The sequence below is a fragment of the Glycine soja genome, chromosome 15, assembly GCF_004193775.1.
Source record: "Glycine soja cultivar W05 chromosome 15, ASM419377v2, whole genome shotgun sequence".
NCBI lineage: Eukaryota > Viridiplantae > Streptophyta > Magnoliopsida > Fabales > Fabaceae > Glycine > Glycine soja.
The window spans coordinates 27,531,303-27,544,229 of NC_041016.1; the positions used below are offsets into that span (position 1 = coordinate 27,531,303).

A 12,927-nucleotide genomic window follows, 5' to 3' on the forward strand; every position below is an offset into this window, starting at 1 on the left:
TAAAGACCTGTCATTATTGCATGAAAAGAGGACATACATCATATAAATGCTATGTTAGGAGATTTGATGTTCCTAGAGGAAAACGTATTTGAATTCCAAAAGATTTATTTGTGAAAATTAACCCCATTGGACCCAACTTAAATTGGGTACCACCTCTCTATCATTGATTTTGTCTTGTAGGTGTGCCTAAAAGCAAGGGACTCACTATGGTACTTGGATAGTTGCTCTAGGCACATGACGGGTGACAAGTTCAAACTCACTAACTTTATCTCAAAAGAAGGAGGATATGTTATTTTTAGAGACAACAATAAAGGGAAAATTATAAGAGAAGGAAATATTGGAAATCAGTACAAAACACAGATAAAGAATGTTCTATATGATGATGGACTAAAGCATAACCTCAAGAGCATTAATCAACCATGTGACAAAGGCTTCAAAATTGATTTCAACAAGAATTGTTGTCTTATTAGTAAAGCTATGTCTGGTGAGATTGTCCATATTGGCAAAAGGATATGTAATATCTATATGTTAAACATTGAACATGCATCATTTAGTTAGAAAAGACTTAGTAATTTGTCTTCCAAAACTCAAGTTTGAAAAAAATAAATTGTGTGAAGCTTGTCAAAAAAGGAAGCAAGTTAAAATATCTTTTCAAATTAAAAACATTGTTTCTACCTCAAAACCCCTTGAACTACTTCACATTGATTTATTTGGTCCCTATAGAACAATGAGTTTGGGTGGTAATTACTATGGCTTAGTTATAGTAGATGATTACTCATGGTTCACATGGACTTTGTTTTTGAAAACCAAAAATGAAGCTTTTGATGCTTTTCGCAAACTTGCCAAGGTTATTCAAAAGGAAAAAGGTCCCGACGTTGTTTCACTTAGAAGTAATCATCGAGCTGAATTTCAAAATAAGTCTTTTGAAAACTTTTGCGAAGAAAATAGAATTCACAACAATTTTTCTGCTCCAAGAACACCCCAACAAAATGGTGTTGTGGAGAGGAAAAATAGATCCCTTGAAGAACGTGCATGAAACCTTCTAAATGAAACAAAGTTACTTAAGTACTTTTGGGCTGACACTATACATACTATTTGCTACACTTTGAACATAGTACTTATTACACCTATTTTAAAGAAAGCTCCTTATGAACTATATAAAGGAAGAAAACCAAATATATCTCACCTAAGATTTTTTGGTTGCAAATGTTTTGTTTAAAACAACGGTAAAGAGTCTTGGTAAATTTGATGCAAAGGCCGATGAGACTATTTTTCTTGGTTACTCATTGCATAGTAAAGCATAGTGAGTATTCAATAGGAAAACTCTAAGTGTGGAAGAATCTGTTCATATAGACTGGAAAAGGATCTATATGGATTGAAACAAGCACCAAGGTCATGGTATGATAGATTGAGCAGTTTTCTAATTGAGTAATCTTTCACTAGAGACCAAGTTGACAAAACATTGTTTATTAAGAAAGTAAATAGTGAGTTGTTAATTGTTCAAACATTATTAATTATTCATAAGGAAAAACTATTTTTTTTCAGTCGATTGCAGCCTTATCCTTATCGTAATCGATTACACAAGTTGTCTTGAGCTTGCACAGATACATTTTTTATCGGTTTAATCAATTACAGCCTTATTATAATCGATTACACAATTATTTTTGAGACATTGATTGATTTATTCAAGAGTCTCTACTTTAATCGACTACAATGTGATATAATCGATTTCTTTAGGTATCTATTCTATTACATTGTTCTTGAGTTGTTTCCAGTTTTTGGGAAGAACACTTTAATGGATTAAAAAGATAATCTAATCGATTACATCATTCAATTAATCGATCACATTATAGATTTAATCGATTACAGGAAATTATAATTATTTTCTCTATAAATAACCACCTTGTGTTCTCTCTAACAACACAACATTTTGAGCTTTTGAAGAGCTTGGATCACGTGTTGTTATTAGTTAAAGAAAGAAGAGAATAAAGTGCTTAGAAAAAAGTAACTCATAACTTCAAATCTTTTGATGGTGAAGATATTTTGTGATAAGTGAGTTGTATTACTTTCTTGAGTTCAAGAAGCCACCTTATTCAGTCAAGCAAGGTTTTGCAGAAAGGATTGATCAGGTTGTGTCTATCTTTAACTCTAGTTTTCATGTATGGTTTTACACATCTCTTGTTTGTGCATGAGTTTTTGAAAGCATGCTAGAATAAGTGTTTCTAGTTTGGGCTAAGGGTAGGTTTCTCTTAGGCTCTTATTCACAGAGGACCCTAGTGTTGGGTGCCTAAGTCCCTTTTTCTGGGATGGGAACTGAGATTGCTTCTGATTGCTTGTAAGAATTCTATATGCATAGTGAAAATCTAATTTGAGTTTGGATTAGATAACTGGATTAGCTTCTCTAGTGATAGAGAGTGAACTAGTATAAAAAGATTGTGTATTTCTTCTGTTGATCTTATCTTTCTTTCTCATTCTAGTCTTAATCAGTTTACTAAAGATTCAAGAAAATATCTTTTTCGGAAGAAAGAACTTTAACAATGATCTTGTGTAAAGGGTTGATTGATTAAGTTTGGTTTATGAAAGTTTTGTGAGACGATCCGTACAAAAGATGTTTTTGCAACTCTGGTTTTAAAAGTTTACTTTGTTTCGAAAACCAATTCACCTAGCCCCTTCTTGGTTTGTGAGTACCATCACCTTTTTCATACTTAAATTTGATAAAAAATCACTAAATAAATGTTTATCACCCTTTTATTTTATACTATAGTAAGTTCACTCACAAATCTCCCTCCAAAGAATTAAAACACTTATTGATTTGAATATATCACAAGTCTTCAAATCTGTTGGTATCATCATCATTATCATTTGTTTAGGAAGGCAAACCACACCATAATCATGTCCCATGATTCCAACATATACTCAATGAATTTAAATGGTTAACTCACCTTAGAATTATCTTTTAGATAGTTCTTTCCTCTAATCATAAATCCTTCACCACTAGGAGAAGTCCAACAATTTGTGTCATTCTCATCAACACCTTTGCACAAAGAGCCGAACTTGCCACTCACATCAATTGTAATAGAACTTGCATCGGGGTCTAATTCTTTGCTTAGACCTATAGTTGCAAGCAGAATTACTAAGTATTCTAGATTAAAAGTCTGAATGGTAAAAAGAATAAAAAGAGAATTGAGAAATTAAAAAGCTCAAGTAACTTCAATACTCCTACTTAAAATTCAAGTATCTCTTAATCTAGCTTTTTTTTTCTTTTTCTCAAGAGAATAGCCACTAGACAAGTAATTAGATGATAAAGATCTTTGTACCAAAAATGCAAGAAATAAACACCAAAAGAAGAACACAATATAAAATGAAGGAGACTCCAACATATATACGAAATTAGTAGCATGTAATAGCTAGTATTATTAGATGTGTTGCCTCCTATTTGATTTTTTATTATTATTTGTTTTGCAGGAATCAAATATACATATTAACTTTAATTTTGATGTTAAAACAAAGCATGTTGTATTTCAGAATTGGATAATGTAAATAAAAAGAATTGTACGTAGAAAGCTAAACTGCCCTTAAGCCCTATCCTTTACAAATAACAAGAAACAAAGGTTGACCTGTAGTTCGCTTCAAAGCTAATGTTGTCATGGCCCAAGAAACATTCTTTAGTTTGACTTTATGCCCCTAACAAATTGGATAAGGTATTAATTTATATAACTTAACAAAAGAAGTACCTTTTCTTTGTTCCAAACCTGCCACACAATAATATCCATTTCTAATTAAAACTTTCTTGTAGTTGATAAGTATATTGAAGAAGGAAACCTGATCTAGTTCCTTATCCTCTTCACTTTCTTCATCAGATGATAATGACTCAGCAGAAATTGCATCATAAAACTCATCTTGGATTTCTGCATCTACAAATTCAGGGTTGGGCATAGAAGCATTGGAGATTTGGGAATGGATAGTAGTTGCATATTGTTGGAGGAGTGCCGGATTGGCTACAATATATTCCTTTAGACCTATCATTATACATCACATCAATAGTACATACAAACAAGTAACATTCATAATTTCTTTTGTGCTTTTGAGAGGGACAAAAATTTAAATAAGTTTTAATTTGTTCTTTCCATAAATCCCTACTTCCTTATTTGTTACGATTTAATTATTTATACATATTTATATTATTATCTTGATTTGGAAGTTCTGTATTTACATTATTTTATCCCAATATAATTGTGATTTATTGGTTCAATAGTTCTATAGAAAAATCCAAAGTTGAGAGCTAATCTCTCGAGTTATTTTTGCAACATATTCTGATTCTCAAGTTGGCACTAAAGCCTGGATTTTTTGTAGGCTTGAGAAAATGCATGAAATTGTTGGGTAACCCACTAACCCCCATTAGTACTTGGTTACAATGTTGTCTAAAGGATTTCCTGAATGTGCATTACTCACACATATGATGCTTTATTTATAATCAAATAAAGACAACTAAGACTACAATTAAGGATACAAAAAATAAAAGAAATCCCAAAGTTGTAGACATGGAAACTTTATATATATCCCTATTTATATAATAAAAGTGTATCTTTAATACTCCCCATCAGGGTAGATCATATATGTCAAAAACCAAGCTTTTTACAAATGTAGTCAACACAAGATCCCTTGAGAGATTTACTAAATATGTTTGTCAATTGCTCATTGGAGCTGATAAAGTAGAGGTGATTTCTTCTTGGAGCACTTTCTCTCTTACATAATGACACTCTATTTATATGTGTTTAGTCCATTCATAAAAGACTAAATTTGAAGCAATTTGGAAAGTGGCTTAATTGTCACAAATAAGTTTAAAAGAGAAGGCTCATTGTGCATGGAGATATACACTGATGCTAATTGTCCAAGGTTAATAACAAATAAAAGATCCACTTCCAGCCATTGTGCAAGGAGATATACACTGCTTCTCAGTGTGAATCTAGTAACATGTAGGAGTAAGAAGCATAATGTAGTTGCTCGATCTAGTGCAGAAGCTAAGTTTGAATTTATATGAAGAATTATGGATGAAAATTATTCTTGATGATCTCAAAAGTCAAATATAAGGGTACTATGAAATTGTTTTGTGATAATAATTTGGCTATCAACATTGCTCATAACCCAATCAAGCATGACAGAATACAACACATACAGATTGGCAAACACTTCATCAAAAAGAAGGTGGATAGCAACCTTATAGTTACCAGACATATATACCTACATGGCCTCAAGTAGTAATTGTCTTCACAAAGGGACTTCTTAATGCAAGATTCCAAAGATCTAATTAGAAAGTTAGGAATGGTTCATATTCATTTGTTAACTCGAGAGGGCATATTATAAATATCAGAGATATTTAGCAGGTTGTTTACCCTATGAAAAAGAGATTTGTGAATATACAAATATACAATTAATATTTAGCAGGTTCTTCTCCTTTCACGAGTGGTACTAAAAAACTCAAATATGCTCCTAAAGTGTTTGTTAATTTACCCAAACTTATCCTTTTAAATTCCATCCTAAATAAAATATAAAGCTTTTTCTCCATCCCCCAAGTTTCACCATTTTTATGATATTATGTCAAAAAGTTTCTCCTATATCTATGAATAGCTTATATCTCATACTTTTCATAGATTGAATTTGTTAACGATTTTAAAGCTTAGATTGATACAAGATGGAAAAAAAGTTCAATTACTTGACCTGCCACTTGGCACAACAATGCATAAGGGATGCTCTTCTCAAATTTTGTGCATTGTTGGTTGTTCTTCCATCGATACCATGATTGAGAGTGTATCTCTAAAGTATGGGTCACTAAACATCTTGGTCTATTTGATCCCATTGGCGTGTTCAAATTTCTTATTTCCCATGTAGATGCTGCAACCACAACAAAGTACATTTGAAGTTAAAATTAATCAATGGACATAAAGAAGTCAATAGTAATATTTTCTTATGCTTTTTCTTCTAATGAGTTTAAAAAAAGTTGTGAATTTAGAGGAAGATTTAATATTTTATCAAAATCACTTGTTGAAGTATTGGATTCGAATCAAACAAGCACACTAAACATTTTCAAGGTAGTAAGAATATCAATTGATGTTTCTATTTTCCTAAACTATATAGAGTCTTATTAGGGAAGAACAAGGTAATTAAATGGATTGTAAAAGTGTTAAAGAACATCTAAAACATTTAAAGTAAACATAAATCATAACCTTTGGCCTTAAAAATTATTCATGATGTATTAAGTGTAAGAAAATGAGCAAGTAAATGTATGAATAAGAAGCAAAGTATCTACCTGTGTAATGATACTTAGCAATTAATCCTAATATTTTAGACACCCCAATGACACCATGTTTTTGCCTCTATCTCTCTGTTATTGTCACATCAAATACTTATTATATCTATCACTTTCATCTTTTTTTTCTTTCTCTCACTAGGTATAAAATAACGCATGGGGTGTCAGAGAAACATTTATCTAGCTTTTAATACTTGTAGTTGATATTATTTCTTTTTGTTTTTTTGGATAAAGACAAAGTCTAAAGGATCAGCTATCTTTCTGAAGAAAGAAAACCATTGCAATAGAGAACAAATAAAAAAACAAAAAGAAGTAAAACTATAATGTCCTTAACATATTAGTAAGACTAAAAATAATCATGTTCTTTATACAAAGTGGAAGCCAAAAGCCTAATCTTATTGCCAAGAAGCTTTGAGGAAAAAAGTTCTCTTAATGGTGTTAGAGATTATACTCCAATCAAATGCATCAATGTGTAGCACAACTTACACATAACCACAACAACAAAAGCAGCTTATTTCCTTCTACCAAATCCCACAACTTGTGAACAAAAATTGTTCCAACCAAGCATAATCATATAATTCATTCACTTCATCATAGAACCGCGAATTGGTTCGTGTGTAGCAATTCATGGTTTGTTTACATCTTGGGTCACCAAAATTTGTCATTGAATTCATGAAGAAGATGAACTAAAAAATAAAATAGAATACAAGCCAGAACATTAGAACTTAGAACCACTAACAATGAAACAAATTGTTCAAGAAGTCAGAAAACAGAAATAGAACAAGCGAAACAAAAGGAGTAATTTGCCTTTGCAATCCAAAGACATAAGATAAGAAAAGAAAGGTGAGAAAAAAGATATAAAAGAATAACTAATAAATTAGAAGATGGAAAAAGGAAAAGTTGGAAGGTTTTTTTTCTTCTCTTAGGTGCAATTTTGATCTCTCTCTCTCTCTTATTTTAGTCCTCACATTTTAGAAAATTCATAATTTTACTATAATCTTCAATTTTAAGTGTATTTTATTTTTTTTATTTTGGTCCAATTGAGCCTTAAATCTAAGACATTTATTTAAGGTATTGTCAAAAAATAATTTAATTGATTTAAATGTAAAAAAACATATACGTAAAATTTAGAATTCGACCAAAATTATAAATTTTCTAAAATATGAAGACTAAAATTGGGGGAAAAATAGAAAACAAAAATCACAAATAAAAAATTAAAAAGAAATTAAAAATTACACTTTAAATATTTAATTTGTGATAAACCAATGCTGTTTTGACTTTTGAGAGGTGTTTTGTTGTCTGTTGATTTCTAACAATTATTCACTTATTTGAATAAAATAGAGTGCTTTTAATTCAGGTTTTTTCTCCTTCTATCACTTTTCTTGCAAGAAGTAACATAGTTAACTGAAATTTCAATTTTAGGGTAAACTATCTCTTTAGTCCCTATTTTTTTAAAAAAATTTATGTTTTTAGTTCCTAAACTTTTTATATATGTTTTAAGTCCCTTAATTTTTTTTTTCATTCTTACTTTTAGTCAATTAGTTTCTATTTTATTCTTACTTTTAATCCTTTCAAAGGAATAAAATGAAGGATGTAAAAACAAGTTAAGGGACTAAAAACAAATAAAAAAGTTCTGGGATTAAAAACAAAATTTTGAAGGACTGAAAAGATAGTATACCTTTAATTTTAAAAATATAAAATTACTTATAGCAATAAGTTATTTTATATTTGAAGAAAGTAAAAAAAAAGGGTAGATTAAAGTGTATACTTTATTATTTTATTTGTCATAATTATGATTCACTTTAGGATGGACAAATTAAAATCCTTATTTTTTTTAATTCTCTCTTAAATCTCATTCACGATTTGTATCGAGTACAGTACTATTTTTACTACTTATACTTTAATAATAATCTAATTCAATATTTTGAGCACTTGTACCACATATAATGTATTGCAACTTATGTGACTATGGTTTCAAGGACATAAGCACACCCAACACATTACAAAAATTTCAAAGAACGAATTCAATAAAGAAACATCTATAAAAAATGGAAAAAAAGTTGGAAAATTGATTATGAGAACACTCCAACTAACAGACATATATGGGTGGAAATATCCTAACATTACTTATGAACTTGCAACATGTCAATGGTACCAATTAAACATTATTTTCCAAAAGGAGATAACTTTAAAGGAAGTTAGGGTTTGCATGAAAAGAATGGAAGGTAAAATTTGCATGAAAGCTTCAAAAAAGATAAAAAGACTAAAACGTTTATGTAGGTTAGTAGGACAAAAAGTAGTGTTGAGTCTGGCTGTGCTCAAGTCACATTGAATTGTACCAAACAATTATATCCCTAAGGTTTTGATGCTAACAAACTATAAATTTTATGTACTGATCTTTTGTGCTTAAGTTACAAATTGTTTTATCTCTATGAGATACAGGCAAAAAAGCATGAATAGAAAAGCACTGGACGATAGGCAATGTCCTAGTCACTGGACAATACTGTTTTTGCATCCAGCCCTGAGAAGACAAGAGCTTTAGCACTTGGCTCGCAATGCAAAATCAATGGAACAATTACTCAATTCTCAAATAATCACAAGAAAGTGACTTCCACAGACTCAGTAAGCAACTCGTGCTTTATCGCACAAAAGGGAAGATTTAAAATCTTTTGTCTTGATATTCTTAATTCCTTTTGCCTTATGTTGTTAATATTTCTTTCAATTTGTACGCTCAAAGTCATCTCTAAGCACTAGGCGACACTGGCAAAATGTACTCTAAAGACATGCTGCAAGAAACCCTCGTCGCCCCACTCTCTCTCTCTCTCTGCACAGTAGTAACCTCATGTCAAGCGCCAAAGCTATTAAACAATGACTAGCTGGGATCTCTCAATAGATCAAAGCTCTAAAGTCTCAATAGATCAAATCTCTAAAGTCTCTAAAGTCTCAAACCCTCGTTGCCTAATGTTGTTAATCCACTGGACGACAGAAACTTGAGCGATTTGAATTAATCTTAGCATTGCTAAGTTAAAGAGTTTCATAGTATTCAAGCTTATTGTGTAAACACTCATTGAGTGATTAGATTACCTTTTCTATCATACATTTACTATTTGTGAAAGTCAGGAGTGGCTTTGTAACAAAGAATACTTGGGTCCTAATCTCAAGATGAGATTAAGTGTAGTGTCAGCAGTGACCTAAAGTGTACTTGTTGTAGCCAGAAGTGGCATAGAGAATAGTTGGTTGTAATCAAAGATTTTATTAGTGGAAACCTTCAAGGTTTGAAGGAGAACTAGACGTAACTCAAGAGTTGGGGTGAACCAATATAAAACCTTTTTGTTTTCATTATTGCTTCTATATAACTTGTTATTTTATTTAAGTCACTTCTACACTATCATATCCAAGTTTTGCAAACTGGTTTGCCAAGCACAAATCTACTTTGAATCCTTTGAGGTAAAATGCAACAAGTTGAGCCTTCTAACTCGTAAGAATGAACTCTTCAGCATGAAAGAGGGAGAAGATATCCAAACCATGTTTAGACGCTTCAAAACCATTCTGAATATGCTTCGCTCCCTAGGTAGACATTATGAAAATTATGATCACATTGATAAAATCTTACGAAGTTTATCTAGAAAGTGGAGACCACTGGTTATAACCTTAAGAGCCATCAAGAATCTTGACTCAATGACTCTTGAAGAGCTTGTCAGAATCCTTAAAGTTCATAAGCAAGACCTTGCTTAAGATAACGGAATAAAGAAAGGGAAATCACTATCAAAAACCAAAATGCAACCATGCATCCAAGGAGTCATCGTCCAAAGCCTTTGTCGTGAATAATGCTTCAGAAGAAGAATTTAATGATGATGACTCTGATGAAGAAGATGATGAACAAAGTTTGATCACAAGAAAAATCAGAAAGATATGGTGAAACAAGAACCCCTCCAGGTTCAACAAATCATCCAAAAGATCCTTCCACAAGAAAGAGAAAAGTTCAAATCTACTATAAGTACAAGAAACTAGGGCACTTCATGTCGAAATGTCCTAACCTTGGAAAGCCAAAAGATAAGAAAAAGAAATTCTTCAAGTCCAAAAAGAGGAGCCTCATGAGCACTTGGGGAGACTTCGACGATTCCTCGTCCAATGAGGATAGTGAGGAAGAAGCCAACCTATGTCTAATAGCTGATGCGTCCACCAGTAAAGCAAAATCAGCATTGGACGTGAGTTTAGACAATGAGGACTCTCAGCCCAAGGATACTTTCAACTCTGATGGTGAAGAGGTAATATTTGAATCTAGAGAAGACTTAATTAAAGGATACAATCAACTCTTATTTGCCTCTGCTTGCGTCACTAAAGCTTATAGAAAATTAAATAAACATTTTCAACATCTTGAAAAAGAGCATGAGGATCTCAGGAAAGCTCATAAAGTTCACTTAGTTGATTTTGTCTTGGAAACCTCTTCGCCTAGCAGTGAAAAAGATACTTGTGTTTGTGAGGAAGTCAAAGCACTACTAGACGAAAAGGTATTCAGTGGACGAAAAACTCTTCTTAAGGATTTTCAAGACATGGAAGAAAGGGTAAAATCATTAACCACAACTTTTGAAGATTTAGTAGAAGGACACAAGGAAATGATCAAACAAAAACTCATAAATGCAAGGACCTCCTTGAAAGAAGTCATAGTTTGTTATTTATATGGAAAAGTAGGTCATGAAACTCACAAATGCAAGGACCTCCCTGAAAAGGGAAACCCATCAAAGGGTTCATCAAGTGCTTACCAGCACCCATATGCTAACCAAAGAAAAGAACCCAAAAAGATTTGGGTACCTAAGAGCAAAATAATTCTTGTTATAGATCTCCTTGATAGCCAGAAAGAAACACCAATCATGGTATTTGGATAGTGGTTGCTCACAACACATGACAGGCAAAAAGTCTATGTTCCAATCCCTAAGACCTATGTCTGGTGGGGTGGTCACTTTCAGAGGGAATCAGAAAGGTTTGATAACTGGTGTAGGTAAAGTATGCATCTCTCCATATCTTTCTATAGATAATTTTTACTTGTTAAGGGATTGAAGCACAATCTGTTGAGCATAAGTCAATTATGTGATAGTGGATACAATCTCACCTTGAACAAGGATATGTGTATCATCTAGAACAAGTACAACTCTTCACTGTGATTTGTCCAATCAAAAGGTGTCATGCTTACTCTTTATCAAAAGAGCATCATTGGGTATGGCATAAGAAGCTTGGATATGTTTGCTTGAGGTTAATCCCAAAGCTTCAAAAGAACACCATAAGCTTGGGGTTCCTAACCCACAAGGATGACTCATTTGACACCCTTTATAAATTCTATAAAAAGATACAAAATGAAAAAGGTGTTTGCATCTCTTTAATCAGAAGTGATCAAGGGGGAGAATTTGAAAATGATCCTTTTGAAAACTTCTGTCAAGAGAATAGTATTCACCATAATTTTTCCACTCTAAGAATACCATAACAAAATAGAGTTGTTGAGAGGAAAAATAGATCTCTTCAAGAAATGGCAAGAATAATGCTTAACGATCACTCAACCCCTAAACAATTTTGGGCTGAAGCAGTAAAGATTGTCTGTTATTTACATAATAGAATTTATATAAGGCCAATCTTAAAGAAGACTCCTTATGAACTGTGGAAGGGACATAAGCCCAGCATCTCTTACATCCATCTGTTTTGATGTCAGTGTTTTATCTTAAACACGAAGGAAAACCTTGGAAAGCTTGACTCCAAATGTGATTCTAAAATCTTACTCGAATACTCTGAATCATCCAAGGCATATAGAGTGTACAACTCTAGAAACTTGACTGCAGAAGAGGCCATTCATGTTAGATTTAATGACAGCAAGCCTAACACTACAATGTCAGAGTTGGATGAGTCTTTTGTAGTGATGAAATAGAAAATACCATCATGTTTGTTGCTGCGTCCAGTCAAGATAAGCTTGCATCCAACACATCAATGGACGATCAACCTAAAGAAGTTAGAGAACCTACTAGACGCTTGCTAAGATAACATCATCCAGAGTCATAAATCATTGGTGATCCCAAGGACAAAGTGCAAACAAGGAACTCTCAAGTATACAATACTGCTATAAGAGATTGAGCCAAAACACATAGACGATGTTATGTCTGATGAGCACTAGGTTAAAGCAATGCAATAAGAGTTGGACTAGTTTTAGAAGAATGATATATGCATGCTTGTAGAACTTCCCAAAGGTAAATCAACTTTTGGAGCTAAGTGGGTGTTCAGAAAAAAGCTGGATGAAATGGGTAAAGTTGTGAGGAATAAGGCTAGGCTTGTAGCAAAAGGTTACTCACAGCAGGAAGGTATAGATTACACTGAAACCTTTGCTCCTATTTCTCGTCTTGAGGCAATATGCATATTACTATCCTTCGTTGTTCATCATGCTATGATCTTGTATCAAATGGACGTAAAAAGTGTGTTCCTCAATAGTATTATTATGGAAGAGGTCTATGTTGAACAACCCCCTGAGTTTCAAAGTTCTATCTACCCTCATCATGTGTTCAAATTAAATAAAGCTTTGTATGGACTAAAGCAAGCTCCTCAAGCTTGGTATGAAAAGTTAAGTTCTTTTTTAACCGAAA

The 12,927-nt window shown here is 32.4% G+C and overlaps 1 protein-coding gene across 1 annotated transcript in view; it reads right to left on the reverse strand.

The window, feature by feature from the left end:
- The window catches only part of LOC114386621 (protein ENHANCED DISEASE RESISTANCE 2-like), a 42,213-nt gene that overhangs the window by 6,985 nt on the left and 22,301 nt on the right, over window positions 1–12,927 (reverse strand). Inside the window, exons 13-16 of the mRNA XM_028346651.1 lie at window positions 5,719–5,892; window positions 3,823–4,019; window positions 3,618–3,684; window positions 2,943–3,112 (exon numbers count right to left, since the gene is read on the reverse strand). Of these exons, the coding sequence (XP_028202452.1) occupies window positions 2,943–3,112; window positions 3,618–3,684; window positions 3,823–4,019; window positions 5,719–5,892 (608 nt within the window). The remainder of the gene's footprint in view (window positions 1–2,942; window positions 3,113–3,617; window positions 3,685–3,822; window positions 4,020–5,718; window positions 5,893–12,927) is intronic.